Genomic DNA, 15699 nt, shown 5'->3' with positions numbered 1-15699 from the left:
TAGGCTGGTGGAGAGTGTCCCCAGTGAAGTCCCTGCTCCACTTTGGCTCTGTCCAGCCAGGATTAACATGCTGTAGTGGTTGGGCAGGGGTCAGTGACATTATCTCTCTTATTTGTCTCCCCACAGCACAAAGATCCTATGGAACAGAGGCTTCTTAGAAACAACCCTAGCCTCCTAGTGCTGCTGGGACTCACGCAGGAGTTATAGGTCATGGAACTTCAGTTGCTTCATGGTGATTTGCATCAGCATGGGGGATCTGGCCCTTTGACTCCGCTTGAGATGCCCCAATTGACACCAGGTGGAACCTGAGCTCATTTCCCAGATGCACCGAACATAAACACACACACACACACACACACACAAACCACACAATAGTTTTAGGGTGGGGTAGTTTATTTATTGATTTATTTTGCAGAGCACAAGCTGAGTCCAGGGCTGGATGTCATTCAGGCGACCCCAGTCGCATGTGTGCTCTAAGCTGCAATTTCCTGGTTTCACATGCATACCCTTGGGTGTGCTCAAGCTCAGAGCGTCCTGTCAGGAGCCTGGCTGGGTGCTGCCAGCCAGCCTGCACACTGGTCCTCCCCATGAGGATGCTAATGGAGAAGGTAAATGCACAGACACTCAGGAGAGATGGATGATGGCAGCAGAAGGAAACAAGATAAGGAGAGTCACAGAACAGTCTGGATGCAGGAGAAGGCCAGTGAAATGCAAGGCAGATGTAGCGCTGAATAGGTCACCTGGGAGCATCTGGATAAGGAATGTTTCTGATCTGAACTTGGGCTAACAGACCAATGCATCATTGCTAGGGAGGGGGACAGGTAACCCCCTGGTAAGAACAGATAACAAGGCAATGGAAGTGCACTTTGCTGGCCACATCAAGACATACCATGATGTACCGGAGGCAATCTACCCCTGAAGCCCCTCAGCGAGGGCAGGAGGGGAGGTGAACGGGAAAAGAAGATGCTCACCAATGGAACATTGCAAAGCCTGGGGATGCTACTAGGATAATGAAGGCTCCAATTATGTTTCTTCGACTCTTTTTAACTATGAATAAACCTGAGGTCCAAGCTCAGTGCACAGGCCTACTTAGAAGCTGTTGAGCTTGATCTTGGGACAAAGAGCAACAGCAGTGGGGATGTACTGCCCTCAGCAAGATGCAAGCTCCACCTAAGAATGCTTGGGAAGGTGTGGAGACGGGGGCTGTGGGGCTGGCGGATGGACACATTCTTGGATGCCAGAGATGACTCTTCTTCCTGCTGAATTGGAAAGTTTTGCTGCCCCACTGTTTAGCACCCATAGGATCACAGCACACACACACACTAAGGGAGCATTTAGTTTGTGTAGGGCATGACAAATGACATGGTATGGCTCTGAATACTTCTTTGATCTTGGTTATAATTAGCACCATTAACGTGAGTGACATTGTTCATCATGAAAATAAAAAAATCAGCTTCAAACTTTGGTTAAAAAAGAGACAGTCCAGAGGGCAGTTTGTACCAACCGCTCTGGGCCTGCTTACAACCATAGAATGGCAAGAGAACAAAACAAACCAAGGAATATCATGGGTGTGTGTATTGGTGACGGGGAACGTGCGCATTCCCCTGAACTAACATATCCACCTAATGAACCTGTCGAAGAAGCCGGGTTGGGAGAGGCTGGCATAGTCCTTCTCCCGGAAGATGGCAGCTCGGTCCCCTAGGCCAATCTTCAGCAGGACATCCATGTCCACATCACTCCCGAGGGCCACCACTGTGGGCATGACGTCCTGCTTCTTCATGGAGTTGATGGCCTCATTGAGATTCTTGCTGCCCGTGATGCCATCGGTGATGAAGACGAAGGAGAGCTCGGCGTTGCGCCGGGCAGCCCTTTGCTGGTTCTGCGGGTTGATGACTATGTTGTTGATGGCATGGATGATGGCAGAGCCAATGTTGGAGGAGGAGTCCAGGTACTTGATCGTGGACAGGGCCTCCGAGATGTAGGTCAGGTTGTACGTCAGGGGGAAGAGCACCACCTGCTCTCTTTCGCTGCCATACTGTAGGAGGGCGATCCGCGCATTCATGTTGTCATTGTCACCCCTGGCCAGCGTGAGGCGGCGGGACACCTCCTCTACAAAGTTGTGGGCCCTGTGGAAGTTCACCTCTCCGGTTCGTTCTGAGCCATCCAGCAGGAAGACGATGTCCACAGGGCGCTGTGTGCACTGCGCCACCGCCAGCTCTGTGGGCAGAGGGAAAACAGTCACATCAAGCCTGGGGAAAAGGAACCAGGGGAGGGCTCCGCCATTTCCTCACACTGCCTGGGTTGGACAAGAGCGGTGTGTTTGTGGGGGCAACCCCCCACTGCTTCCCTGGAGCCCCAATCTTCTCCTCTGCTCTCCACCAGGCCAGAGTCGCCGTCTGAGCAGGGGTGTGAGGCAGCTGAGGAAGGGCTGTGCCATCCAGCTGCAGCGAGGAGGGCAATGGTGCAGCGGGAAGCCACCCGCTCTGCAGCCACCCCTGGCGTGGGATACAGGCCAGCACAAAGGCTGGCAGACAAAGGCCAGGAAGCCGTCTCCTTGCCACAGCCCAGTGGAAGGAGAAGCTCCATTCAGTGTCAGAACAGACGAAGAGGGGGCTGACTCTCTTTCCCTCCCCGGCAGCTGTCTTGTGTACCCCATGGTCTGGTCATTCACTGGGGCACTGTGCTCCCTGGGGGCACAGGCTGTTCTGCCGGGTGTGTCTTCACTGGGCTCCTCTCACAGAGCCCCAGCACCCACAGGCCGGGGCTGTTGGAAGCGGGAGAGTATAACAAAGCCTTGTAGGGTTTGAATGGCTCCCTGACACCTCCCCCCGCCCAAGCCCTCTGTCCCGGGGCTGAGACCTGCCCCCAATCAGTTCCAGCAGGGATCCTGCCCCAGAGGAGTGAGACCAGGAGAGCGAGACCAGGAGAGCTGCAGGCAGCTACCGATCGTAGGCGCAAGGGATGATGCCATGGGGCAAAAGGCTGTTTAGACTCTGCCCGGCCTGCCCACAACAAGTGGGCTCTTTCATTGTGCCGTGCCAGGCCCCTGAGCCCAGCTGCTGGCTGAGCGGGGTGCAGAGAGCTCTGTCCCAGGGGTGGTGCTGGGGCAGCGTCCGAAAGGGGCTCACCCATCACTCACCTCAGCCCTGTGCTGAGGCCCCCGGCAGAGAGGTGAGCCTGAGCCTTCTGCCACCCCGTTCAGTGGCCAGGCGCCCTCAGAGCCGGTTGGAACGTGGACCTGCTCCCTGCCCGGCGTGGAGGGGCACGTCCGCAGGCTCCCAGCCCATTCACGTTGCACCCACCCACCAGTGGGACGTTACTCCACTCTCAGGGTGGCTCCCTGCCCCGGGCTGTCGGTGCAGCTGCCCTTTGAGTCAGGGGGATTATGCACCTGCCTCTGTGGGGATGAGCTGCCCCCGAGATCCCTGCTTGGCATGGCCTGATTTCAGGTGAGGGAGGGAAGGGCCCCCCCAGGCAGGAGGCTCCCCCAAGGGGGGCAGGGGAAGCAGATCTAGACAAGCCCCCCATAGCGTTAGTGGTCCCTGGTGTCACGCTGCCGCCCATCATTTGTCTTCCCAGCTGCCAGCCAGGCTGTGGGTGCAGCCCAGAGGTGGGGCTGATGTTCCTCCTCTCCCGTGAAGGATGGGGGCTGCTACCATCAACTACCCCACTGGGATGTGACGGGAGGGCTGCCCCTAAGCTCAGCAAATCTGCCACCCCCACCCCCAAGGAGCATCCCTGAGGCCCGCAATCGCCAGCCCAGGGCTGGCAGCCTGTGCTCTTCACAGCCAGCTGCAACTGCAGTATGGGTCCATCCCCTGCAGCGTACAGAGCAAGGCGGCTACGGCTGCACCAGGAGCGAGGAGCTGGCAGCGCGTGGTGCAGGGCGAATGGAGACAGTGGGTAAAGCAGATCCCCTGAACAAGCACCACCAGTGCTTTGCTGCGGAGAACCCTGCCTGTCCCACACAGATAACCCAGCCCGTCCCGCCCACCCCTGCTTCCCACACCGACCACCTGAGTTTACATACGGGGAATTCCAGCTCTGACAGAACCACCCACGGCGCGGTTCACAATGCTCTCCAGGCCTTTTATTGTTTCCCTTCAGTGAAGAGCGCAGCAGCCAGGGGACCCCTTTACCATTGCATGGTGGGCAGTCCCATGGCAACCTCCTACCCTTCCCCTGCTCGCAACCCCCGCCCCCGAGATCATCTGTCCCCTCAATCCCCCCACCTGTCCGCTGCGCCATGAGGCAGAGGGAAAGACGTGGATTCTGCATCAGAGCCTGCCTGGGGGCCGCTAGGGACTTGCCCAGAGCAGGTTCTCCGCTCACGAGCGCAGAACTGTGCAGAGATCCTGAGACTGTCCTCGGAGACACTGTTCTTGTCTTCTGGGGACTTAGATTTCTGCTGATTTGTTGCGTTCCCTTTCTGGGCGAGCTGCGCCAGGGAACCCAAACAACTAGCCGCAGCCTGAGGCGGAGGGGGGATAAACTCACCTGGCTAAAACAAACTAAACTGTATTGACTTAGGAGCCGGTTCAGCAAAACACGCCAGGCCTCAGGCAGCCCTGCAGAAACCAGACGGGATCCCTCCTGTGCCAACAGTTACACGCCGCTGGCTCAGGCCAAAGCAGCAACAATGCTCTGAGTTTAGTGCTTCTCAGCTGCACCCCAGCAAGCTAAAGCCACGGCTCTTTTTGGTGTCACACACCAAAATGGTGGTGGTTGTGGTGTGTGTGGGGGTTTTTCACTTCACCCCACCTAACCTACGTTGGTTACATCTGGAGACGGACAAATGGAGTCACCACTGGTAGGACCTCACCCTGCTCCCAACCCTTTGCACAAAGCTCAAGCCAAGCCAAGCCATTAAAAAACCTGGCTGAGCATTGTCAGCCCTTTTCTCAATATTTGCCAGTGCTGGGATTCTCTGAGCTCCCTCCCACGGGGCAGGCTGGCAGCAAAAGGTCCTGGCTGCAGAGCAAGAGGGGCATCTGCCCCACCCAAAGCAGAAAATGGCAGATCCCAGCTGAGCATGCCTATTGCCATGCAATGCTCAGCCTGGTTTCGCAAGCCCCAGAGCTCTGGCTCATTCTGGTGAAGCTCTCGCATCTAGCCAGGATTTGGGGTGCAGAGTCACAAAACATTTCTGAGGTTTGCAGACTCCCAGTTCCAGCTCCTGCTTCCCACCCCTGGCCCCGTCTAGTGCTCAGGCAAATGTACCCGCTTCAGACACTTGAAAGCAGATGGCATTATAGCCCAAACATCATTGCACAATGGGAGGTTCAGTCCAATTCTGTGTATTTTCATCTGCATATTAACAAATGAAATGCACAAGATAGCTGAAGTCATTGCAATGAAGCTACCTCCATGTCAGGGGGCTAGCAGAATTCACCCACTGGAACCTAATATTTGTACCCCGTACTCTTTGGTCTGCTCTTCTGCAGCTATGGGGGAGAGTTTTGAAAGCACAGATAGCAGCATGGTGCCCAACTCTCTTTCAAAGTCAATGGGAGTTAGGTGCCTTTGAAACTCTCCCCATGTGGTCCCTTGGAGCAGGTTATAATAACCAGGGCTCACATGATGGGACTATAACCTCTTTGAATTGCGTACACAACTTTCCATGCCCAGAACTACAGCATGTTTACACCTAGTGCCTCACACATGTATGGTACATTATTATATTTCAGAATGGCGCAGTCACTGGGTAATAGCTTTTAGCTCCTTGTTCCGACATGTGCTGGATTTTCCTGCCATGGAGTAGGCATGTAGCTTGTAGGACAGTGAGAAGAGCAAGTCCAGTATGGATATGACATGCAGGCAGAATGACACTCAGACAAAGACACAGGGCACATGTTGAGACCGGGGCAGTTTCCAGCAAAGCGCAATGGAGACACAAAGGGGCCCACCCCAAACCGCTCGCACTGCTATCTTTTCTTTAATAGCACAGGTTACAGCGCAAGTTGAGTGATTAAACATTGTGATTATAGCAAAGGGGGTAGCATGGCGGGGCTTCTCACTTGGGAGCCTGGCCTCTCTCGGGGCTGGCATAACCCAAGAAAAGCCCGGTTAGTTAAACACAAAAAGAGAACAAAGGAGAAAATTCGAGGACAATCAGAACAAAAGCTACGTAGGAAAACAGACACATGTTAGCACACATCCCTACACCCATTGCTGAGAAAGGGCTTGCTCTGGCCCTCAGATACACATCAGCAAGCAACCTCCCTGATTTGGCCATGGAGCCCAGGTGGGACTGAGTGCTGGGAGGGCCCACGAGGGCTATTTGACAAGCTAGCCTATCATTGTGGGCTTGGCGTGTTTAGAAGGACAGAATAGGAGTGTCTCTTCGGGACAGGACAGCTCCTCTGCCAGCACCCAACGTTCCCTTAAAATGTGCTGCAGAGACAGTGGGTGAAGCAGGAGCATCTCTCCTGGTTTCTGGGAAGCTGCATCGTGCTGCTCTGCCAGCCACGCTGGAGAGAACCGCTCCTGCCATCAAATCACTAGCTAGGAGCTACCGAGACTCTCTGGGCTCCTCCTAAGCTCAATGCGTCCATCATGGTACCCAGCCCCTCCTGGGAATTCTCAAGAGGCGCTGTTTACAGGGAACATTGCTTTTCCCAAGAGCACCTGCTCCAGCTCAGCTGCCAGTCCTGTACACGGTCCCTAGTGCAAAGCTCAGCAGAGCCCCAGCACGGTTTCTGGATCCCCCACAATTTCACTGTGCACTATTTTAAATGTGTCAATGAACAGGTCCATCCACTCCTGCCGCTCATGTCCAGTGGCAAACTTGGCGTTCTCGGCGGTATAGGCCAAAGTGGCCACCAGCTGGCTGTACGTGCTGGGGTCCTGGATTTCCCGCGTAGAGTTTAGGAACTGGGCGATTGACTCTTTGGTGTAGGGGAAAGATATCTTGACCTCCTCTTCCATGGGCGGAAATAAGTGGGTTTGCATTCCCAGGGTTCCTGTCATCTGCAAGTGAGTGTCAAAAGAATATTTTCAGGGCTCGCTAGTACTGGTGTGTCCCCCACTGCTGCTCAGTTCTCTTATGTACCCTGCACTGTAGGAAAGGCAGCCAGCACAGGAGGGAGCAGCAAAGACCAAAGCCTGGAAGCTCCACTGCAGCCCTATCTCACTAAAGGACCAGATCCAAAGTGAAGGGAGAGCTGCTTGCTGCCTCCCATGGGGTTTGGATTGGGCCCTTAGACAGTACTTGGAAGAGGATTTGCAGTAAATGTATGAAGCTTCTATACAGCTACTGATGCATGTCCCCTCCTTCCTCCTGCACCTCCCGCTATGGAGAGAGCTGCTGAAGAAGGAAACTGTCCGACCTCCCTCTGAGCAAGGGGTCAGCTGGCAGCAGAGAGCAGGGTTTGCCAGGTTGTTTCTGGGCAGCTGTCAGAGCGTTTCCAAGGGCCCATCCATGCAGAACTCAACAGAGTGCACCGGAGCACAGCCACGGGCAGCCAACGAGGCTTCCATGAGAAGCCAGCCCACAAACACAGGCTACATTCCCGCACTGCACTGAGCTGGCTCTCTGAAACTCCAAGCAGCGCTCGTCTGCAGCGGACGGTTGCCTGGGTTAAAAGGGGCACCCCTGACGGACAGAGATTCACATGCCAGCCTTTACCTCAGCTCAGGTGGGCTCTGTGCTCAGCCCCACACGCTGAGCACGGGCCCCAAAGCTATAAATACCCTGTTCTCCAGCAAGAGCCGCCCTGTGCATGGGAGGTGCCTGGGGCTCCTGCTAGGCCCCAGCTGCCCTGAGGAGCTGGCAGCGCTGAGGGACAGAAACCTTTTTGGGCCTCCTATGCCAGTGGGGAGGACGTGCGGTGCAGCTGGCTCCATGGGCTGCCTCCTCTGGGCGATGGACCCCGGGGGCAGCATGTCGTGGAAGAAGTCGCTGGGCTCCCTCCGGGGCTGGCACTGCAATGCCGAGGGGCTGTGCACAGGCTGGCCTACCGCTTTGGAGACCTGAGTGTAGAGACGTGGTTGTGGAAGATTATAATGCAGGGACACTCCCTCACAGCGGGCAGTAGGGTAAACACAGGAATTTAGAGAGGTGCCCTGGAAATGGGGGCAGAGAGAGCAAGCATGGCACTTCACCACAGCCCTCTCTGGTTTGTTTTGCTGGAAGTTTTATTCCTCTCTTATTCCCTGGCTGGCTGTTAAATGAACCCCCGGAGCATTACACGGCCTGAGAAGTGCCAAATGAGGAGACTGCCCGCATTGTGAGGTTAACTCCTGTGTTTGAAACTGAAAGCAGAGGCAAGGGGAGCAGGTGGAGCAGCAAACAGAGAAGAGCCAAGGCTTGTGTATGCATTTTATGAGCACAATAGCTTGACTAGCTTCACAAGGGGATAAGAAGGCAAAAATGGATATGTTGCAACCTCCATCCAGTCTGTTATTGTCCAGCAAAGTTGCAGAGAACTGGAAAAAATTCAGACAGAGATTTGAATTGTATATAGGGGCTGTTGAGAAAAGTGATAAAGTGAAATCATCAGTCTTTTTGTACATGCATGCAAAAAAAAAAGAAAGAAAAAATGGCGACACCAAGAGCAATATGTGACAGAATTAAGGAAACTTTGGTGAGCTGACAGTCTCTGATCAGAGATAACACATTGTCTTTAATACCACCAATGATTCTAAGAGAGAGACTGCTCTGTGAAGAAGACTTCACTTTAGAAAAAGCTCTCCAGACCTACAGGGCAGCAGAAACTGTGAAAGCACAAGCCAGAGAGCTGAATTCACCAGAAGGGGTTCTCCATCTACCAAGTACAAAGGCAGATAGCCGGAATAGGTCAAATCAAAGAGTGGAACCACTTGCTATGAAAACCACTTCTAGCTGAAGGCTGGGGACAGAACGTCATGTTGAAGGTGTGGATCACAGCATGGCCCCGGACAGTGTGTTGCCTTTGGGAAACTCTGTCATAAATGTGGGAAAAAAAAAGCATTTTGAAAAATGCTGCAGATCCCAACTGCAGAAAAGTCAAGTGCATTCAAGTGCATTAAGGACAATCTGGTTGAGGAGTTTTCCCACAGACATGCTGGGATCTAGCAAGCCGGATGAGAGGGACTGGATACTGCCTATGACAGCGAATGGAGCAATTATTCCACTGAAACTGGACACAGGAGCTCAGGTTAATATTCTGTCCAAACAAGATTATGAGAGACTAAAAATAAGACCAGAACTGGGATCAACACAAATAAAAGTAACTGGTTATTCTGGAACAAATATACCAGTGAAGGGGATGTGAACTGATAGCATCAACCATAAAAGCAACATGTACAGGCTCCCTTTCATTGTAGTGCCAAAGGAGGAGACACCAACTTTAGGCCTGGCTGCTTATGAGCAACTCAATCTGTAAAACTACAAGATCAGTAGGTCTCTCTCTACAAGATCACACTGAATTTGATTATGTGGCATTCGTTCAGGAATATTGTGATCTGTTTCAAGGATTGGATTGCTTGCCGGGTAAACACAGAATCCAGACGAACAAGCAGGTCCCTCCAGTTGTCCATCCGTGCAGAAAAGGTGCTATTTGCACTCTGTGATAAACTCAAGGCTGAGCTTGCAAGGATGGAAGCAATGGAAGTAATACAAACAATTGAGGAGGCAGTAGAATGGGTGAGCTCCCTAGTCATTGTGGAGAAAAGGTAGCGGCCTGCTATGCATATGCTTGGATCCCAGAGACCTCACCACGGCTATAAAAAGAGAACATGTCAAACTACCAACCAGAGAAGAGATTATGGCTCAGCTGGCAAAAGCTCAGTATTTCAGTATATTGGATGCATCCTCAGGATTTTGGCAGCTAAAATTAACTAAGAAAGCTCAAAACTATGTGCATGAAATACCCCAGTTGGAAGATACAGATTCTTACATTTACCCTTTGGCTTAGCTTCAGCATCAGAAGTGTACCACAAAACCATACGGATGATCTATGGAAACATTAATGTCATTGACACTTCAATGGAGGACATCCTCATCTGGGACTCAACTAGGGAGGAACATGATTATAGGCTTCAGGATGTCCTAGATGCAACTAGAGCTGCAAACCTCAAACTAAATAGGGAGAAATGTGTTTTAGGGGTTACAGAACTGACTTTTGTTGAGGTCTTTATTTCCAACAAAGGTGTAAAAACTGATCAGAGGAAGATTTCAGCCATTGAAATGATGCCGTGTCCCCACACAATGAAAGATGTTCAGTGGTTCCTGGGAACAGTTAATTATCTTGGAAAATTCATACCTAATCTGTCTCCCAAAGCAGTGGCTTTGAGAAAACTCCCTAGAGAATAAAAATCAGGGTGCAGAACAGAAGGTATCATAGGAAGTTTTAAAAACAAACAAACAGCTAGTACAAGAACCAGTGGTGAAGTTCTATGCACCAGGATGGCCTATTAAAAATCTGAGCAAACGCTTCATAATCTGGGTTAGGTGCAGCGATTTTACAGAAGCGTGAAGATCTGTGTTCCCTCTAAGCTGTGCGGTTGTGCAGTGGCCCAGGAGTCAAACAAGTGCGACACACTTGATTAGTAGAGTTGTGCAGGGCAATGTGTGTTCAGGTGCCCCTCCTCCCACAGTTCTGCAGCCACGTTGCTCCTGCCCTCTGCCTTGGAGCCCCTGGCAGCTGCTTCCCGGACCCTCCTGCTGGCTGTGCAGAGCCTGGGCGGGGGGGAAGGGGGTGCTGATGTGAGGGTGTCCCTCTCCCTTGCTTCCCCTCTACCCACATACCCCGTCTCTGCAGAGCCGGGGAAGGGGGACAGGGCTCAGGAGCAGGAGAGCTCAGCTGCTGTAATCTGAATCTGAGCCTTCTAAGGCACTCACACCAAAGACACAGCGTATTGTCTCCCATAGACTTCCCCAGCACCCAGCACACACACACTGTCTCTGTGTGTCAATCTCTCTCTCTCTCTCTCTCTCTCTCTCTCTCACACACACACACACACACACACAGTCTCTGATATACTCATCTCCCAACACATACTTGTGTTGTTGTTATTACTTCTTGGTACTTCTTGCAATGCACAGATATTCTCTGTAATTTTATTCTTTCAAAGTGCTATTATTTTAGTTTGACTGGTCTGTGCATTTCATAATTTTATTTCTCTCTTATGCTTAAGTTTAATTCTTTGAATAGTGAGTTCTTAAATGCCTAACCTGTCCTGGCTGGAGTAAATTATCCCTATGGTAACTTTTTAAAAATAAATATTCTATCTAGGTTTTTTGTTTCTACTGGTGGTGCACATCTGCACATTACCTCGGTGCACATAACAAAATTCATTCCACATATGGATGGAAAAAATTAGAGGGAACATTGGTGAGGATTGTTGGCAACCAGTGTCATATCCAGCCAAATCACTGACTGAGGTAGATACCAGATACACACAGATCCAGAAGGAGCTTTTAGGAATATTGTTTGCCTGTGAGAGATTCAATCAGTATATTTATGGCCAGACAATGGAAGTTGAAATGGACCACCAGCCCTGGATAGTGTTATTTAGCAAACTGTTAAATGACAGCACCTTAATGATTCAAAGCATGATGATAAAGATGCAAAAGTATGATTTGGTCGGTTTCAGAGTAGCAGCCGTGTTAGTCTGTATTCGCAAAAAGAAAAGGGTAATTATGGCACCTTAGAGACTAACAAATTTATCTGAGCATAAGCTTTCGAGAACTACAGCTCATGAAGTGAGCTGTAGCTCACGAAAGCTTATGCTCAAATAAATGTGATAGTTTCTAAGGTGCCACAAGTACTCCTTTTCTTTTTATGATTTGGTCGTGACCTACACTCCCGGTAAATTCATGTTCACTGCAAATGCACTTTCCAGTGGCTCCCATGAAACCAGAGAAGTCTTTAGAGATAGAAATGCAAGCCTATGTAGATTTGATTGTAAAGTCAATTCCCATAGCTATCAGGAATCTGCAACAAACAAGAGGGGAAATGGAGAAACATGAATAATTGGGGATCCTTAAAGAAGTGATAATTAAAGCATGGCCTGAAGAAATAAGCAGTTGCTGTCCAAATATAATGGACTATTGGAATCGCAGACATGAACTTTCTGTGATAGATGGGGTGGTTTTCAAGGGAAGTAAGGCTGTATTTCTAATGAGCTTCTGAAAAGAAATGCCATAGAAAATCCACGAGGGTCCTTTAGGAACTGAGAAGTGCAAACAATGAGCACGAGGGGTCCTGTATTGGCTGTGGATCAATCATGACATTACTAATGTGGTAGGAAACTGCTTTTCCTGCTTGAACAAGCCAAGCCAACAGACAGCGCCACTGAGATCTCACCCAGTTCCATGAAGGCCTCATGAGAAGGTTCATGCTGACTAATTTACCTGGCAATCGAAGGATTATTTAATAGTCACAGATTATATATATATATAACGATATAACCGCATTTGCTCCAACCCCTCAGACAGAGACAAACACCTACAAGATCTCTATCATGCATTCCCACAACTACAATACCCACCTGCTGAAGTGAAGAAACAGATTGACAGAGCCAGAAGAGTACCCAGAAGTCACCTACTACAGGACAGGCCCAACAAAGAACATAACAGAACGCCACTAGCCATCCCCTTCAGCCCCCAACTAAAACCTCTCCAACGCAACATCAAGGATCTACAACCTATCCTGAAGGACAACCCATCACTCTCACAGATCTTGGGAGACAGACCAGTCCTTGCTTACAGACAGCCCCCCCAATCTGAAGCAAATAGTCACCAGCAACCACACACCACACAACAGAACCACTAACCCAGGAACCTATCCTTGCAACAAAGCCCGTTGCCAACTCTGTCCACATATCTATTCAGGGGAAACCATCATAGGGCCTAATCACATCAGCCACACTATCAGAGGCTCGTTCACCTGCGCATCTACCAATGTGATATATGCCATCATGTGCCAGCAATGCCCCTCTGCCATGTACATTGGTCAAACTGGACAGTCTCTACGTAAAAGAATGAATGGACACAAATCAGATGTCAAGAATTATAACATTCAAAAACCAGTTGGAGAACACTTCAATCTCTCCGGTCACTCGATTACAGACCTAAGAGTGGCTATCCTTCAACAAAAAAGCTTCAAAAACAGACTCCAACGAGAGACTGCTGAATTGGAATTAATTTGCAAACTGGATACAATTAACTTAGGCTTGAATAGAGACTGGGAATGGATGAGTCATTACACAAAGTAAAATTATTTCCCCATGTTATTTCTCCCCCCCACCCCACCCCCCACTGTTCCTCAGATATTCTTGTTAACTGCTGGAAATAGCCTACCTTGCTTGTCTCCATGAAAGGTTTTCCTCACCCCCCCTCCCCCCGCTGCTGGTGATGGCTTATCTTAAGTGATCACTCTCCTTACAGTGTGTATGATAAACCCATTGTTTCATGTTCTCTGTGTGTGTATATCAATCTCCCCTCTGTTTTTTCCACCAAATGCATCCGATGAAGTGAGCTGTAGCTCACGAAAGCTTATGCTCTAATAAATTTGTTAGTCTCTAAGGTGCCACAAGTACTCCTTTTCTTTTTGCGAATACAGACTAACACGGCTGCTACTCTGAAAACAGATTATTCTCTGTAGCCAGAAATGTGCACACTGCACAATACCAGTAGTAAGTCGGTGATAGCCGGCATGAAGGGAATCTCCTCCAGACACGGAATTCCAGATGACGTCTTTAGTGCAGATTTTAGGCAATTTGCACTAGATTGGGATTTTCATCACAAAACTTCAAGTCCAAATTATCCCCAATCAAATGGATTTGTGGAAAAGTCTCTACAGACCGTAAAGAACCTTATGAAAAAGATTTTTGCCAGTGGGGGTGACTGGAGGAAAGTGTAATTGGTTTACTGAAGTGCACCTCTGGAGAATGACTTTTCTCCAGCTGAGCTGTAAATAGGAAGAAGGCCCAGATCTAAGGTACCAATCACTGATAACTTGCTGAAAGCTCATATCAATGAAATCATACGGAAATGAAAGAAAAGCAGAAGTGGAAGCAGAAATATAATTTTGACATAAAGGCCAGAGATCTCCCATCTCTTAACCCATGGGACAGAGTGTGCCTGAGGAATCACACCTCTGATACTTGGAGCCAAAGGGGTTCCATTAAAGAACAACAGTGTCGAAGGTCTTATGTAGTCCCGATAGACCAGCGGGACACATTTTGGCATAACTGAAGGGATCTACAAGTAATCCCAGAAAGTTCCAACACATTGACAGCTGAAGTGGAGTCTGGCATTTCCCATCTGACTGATCCTTTATCATCAACAGAGAAAGGAGAAACTATCAAGGAACAAGAGAACAACTCAGACTCTAATGAAAGAAAAGACTGATATTGAGAAGACTGGAGAGGGAGCTTAAACATCCTGAAAGATTCAGAGACTTGCTAACCTGCCTGGAGAAGGGGTAGTTGAGAAAAGTGAGTGGTGAAGACTCACTCCAGAGTGATGTGCTGGTAATCTCTCCTCTCTAGGGAGAGCACACATTGGGTTTATGGAAATGTACTAGAGAATTTAATGCAGGTGTTATTAGATAGTTGTTAGCTGTTAATAGATACGTATGTAAAGAGTTAATTTGTTTTTTTAAGAGGGACGATGTAGAGACATGTTTGTGGAAGATTATAATTTAGAGATGCTCCCTCATAAGGGACAGTGTGATAAATATGGGACTTTAGAGAGGTGCCCGGGAGGCTGGGGTGCAGAACCCAGTGTAGCTGTGCTCAGCACCTCACCTCAGACGCTCTTTAGTTTGTTTTATTACAAATTTTATTCCTTTCTCATTCCCTGGCTGGATGTTTAATGAACCCCAAGATTGCTACACTGAGGCCAATTCCCACCCTGCCACAGACCTGCCTGTGTGACCCTGGGCAAGACATTCAGCCTCCCAGTGCCAGCCCCTACCTGCCCAGGGTATGCCAGCCCTGCTCTGCCCCGGGGCCAGGGGAAAGCCATTAGAGAGTGCGAGTTTCTTGAGGCCGCGGCTGACAGGCGCTCTGCAAGACCCAGGGCTTGGTATTAGTGGGGGTGGGGCTCCTTGACGCGCCTCCGGGCCAGACCTGTCTGTGTTTGGCTCCAGGCCCTGGCACTGACCCATCTGAGGGGCGGGTGGCACATGCACATCTCATGTACCCCAGATAACAGGCAGCTCCTCAGAGCTCAGCATGGACCCAGCTGTCAGCCACAGGGCAGAGAGCTCAAGGTCAGAGTGGCTCTGTCTAGCAAAGCCCACCACAGCATTGCAGCCACGTACTACCAAGCCCTCAGCTCGCCTATGCTGCCTGTCGCTGGGCTCCTCTAGTACAGCTCCTCCCAGCTTTGGCCAAGGCCCGGTTTCCCAGGGCCAAACCCGGCTGGACCTTGCCAGATCTCACACGCAGCCTGGCAGGGAGCCAGAGTCAACACAGTGCTGGGGGGCACCCAGGCACCCCCTAAATCCCACTCACTCCCCAGCCCAGTGGGAATTCCACGCACGCAGAGCAAAGCGACACCCACCCGTCACCGCCAGGCCTACGCCTTCTTGGCCACCATTCCCGAGGGGAGTCGTTCTACAACAGCCATGTTCTGTGGGTGCAGGCTGAGCCCCACCCAGTCTAAGGCCTGGATGGGGGAGTTCCGCTGGGGGACCCTTTTAGAGTCCCCTGTCTCCCCGCAGGGGGTTTCTGATCCAGCCCTATGCAGTGCAGGAAAAGGGAAGT

General features: G+C 50.6%; 1 protein-coding gene across 2 annotated transcripts in view; it reads right to left on the bottom strand.

The window, feature by feature from the left end:
- Positions 1–375: 375 nt before the first annotated feature.
- The window catches only part of COL6A2 (collagen type VI alpha 2 chain), a 52711-nt gene continuing 37387 nt past the window's right edge, over positions 376–15699 (bottom strand). Inside the window, exon 28 of one of the 2 annotated variants that reach the window (XM_043505794.1) lies at positions 376–6969. In XM_043505794.1, the coding sequence (XP_043361729.1) occupies positions 6770–6969 (200 nt within the window). In that variant the 3' untranslated portion in view covers positions 376–6769. The remainder of the gene's footprint in view (positions 6970–15699) is intronic. The other variant, XM_038421831.2, reaches the window with a different exon arrangement.

Source organism: Dermochelys coriacea, chromosome 11 (assembly GCF_009764565.3).
Source record: "Dermochelys coriacea isolate rDerCor1 chromosome 11, rDerCor1.pri.v4, whole genome shotgun sequence".
NCBI classification, from domain to species: domain Eukaryota; kingdom Metazoa; phylum Chordata; order Testudines; family Dermochelyidae; genus Dermochelys; species Dermochelys coriacea.
This window is presented reverse-complemented; position numbering and strand designations above follow the sequence as displayed.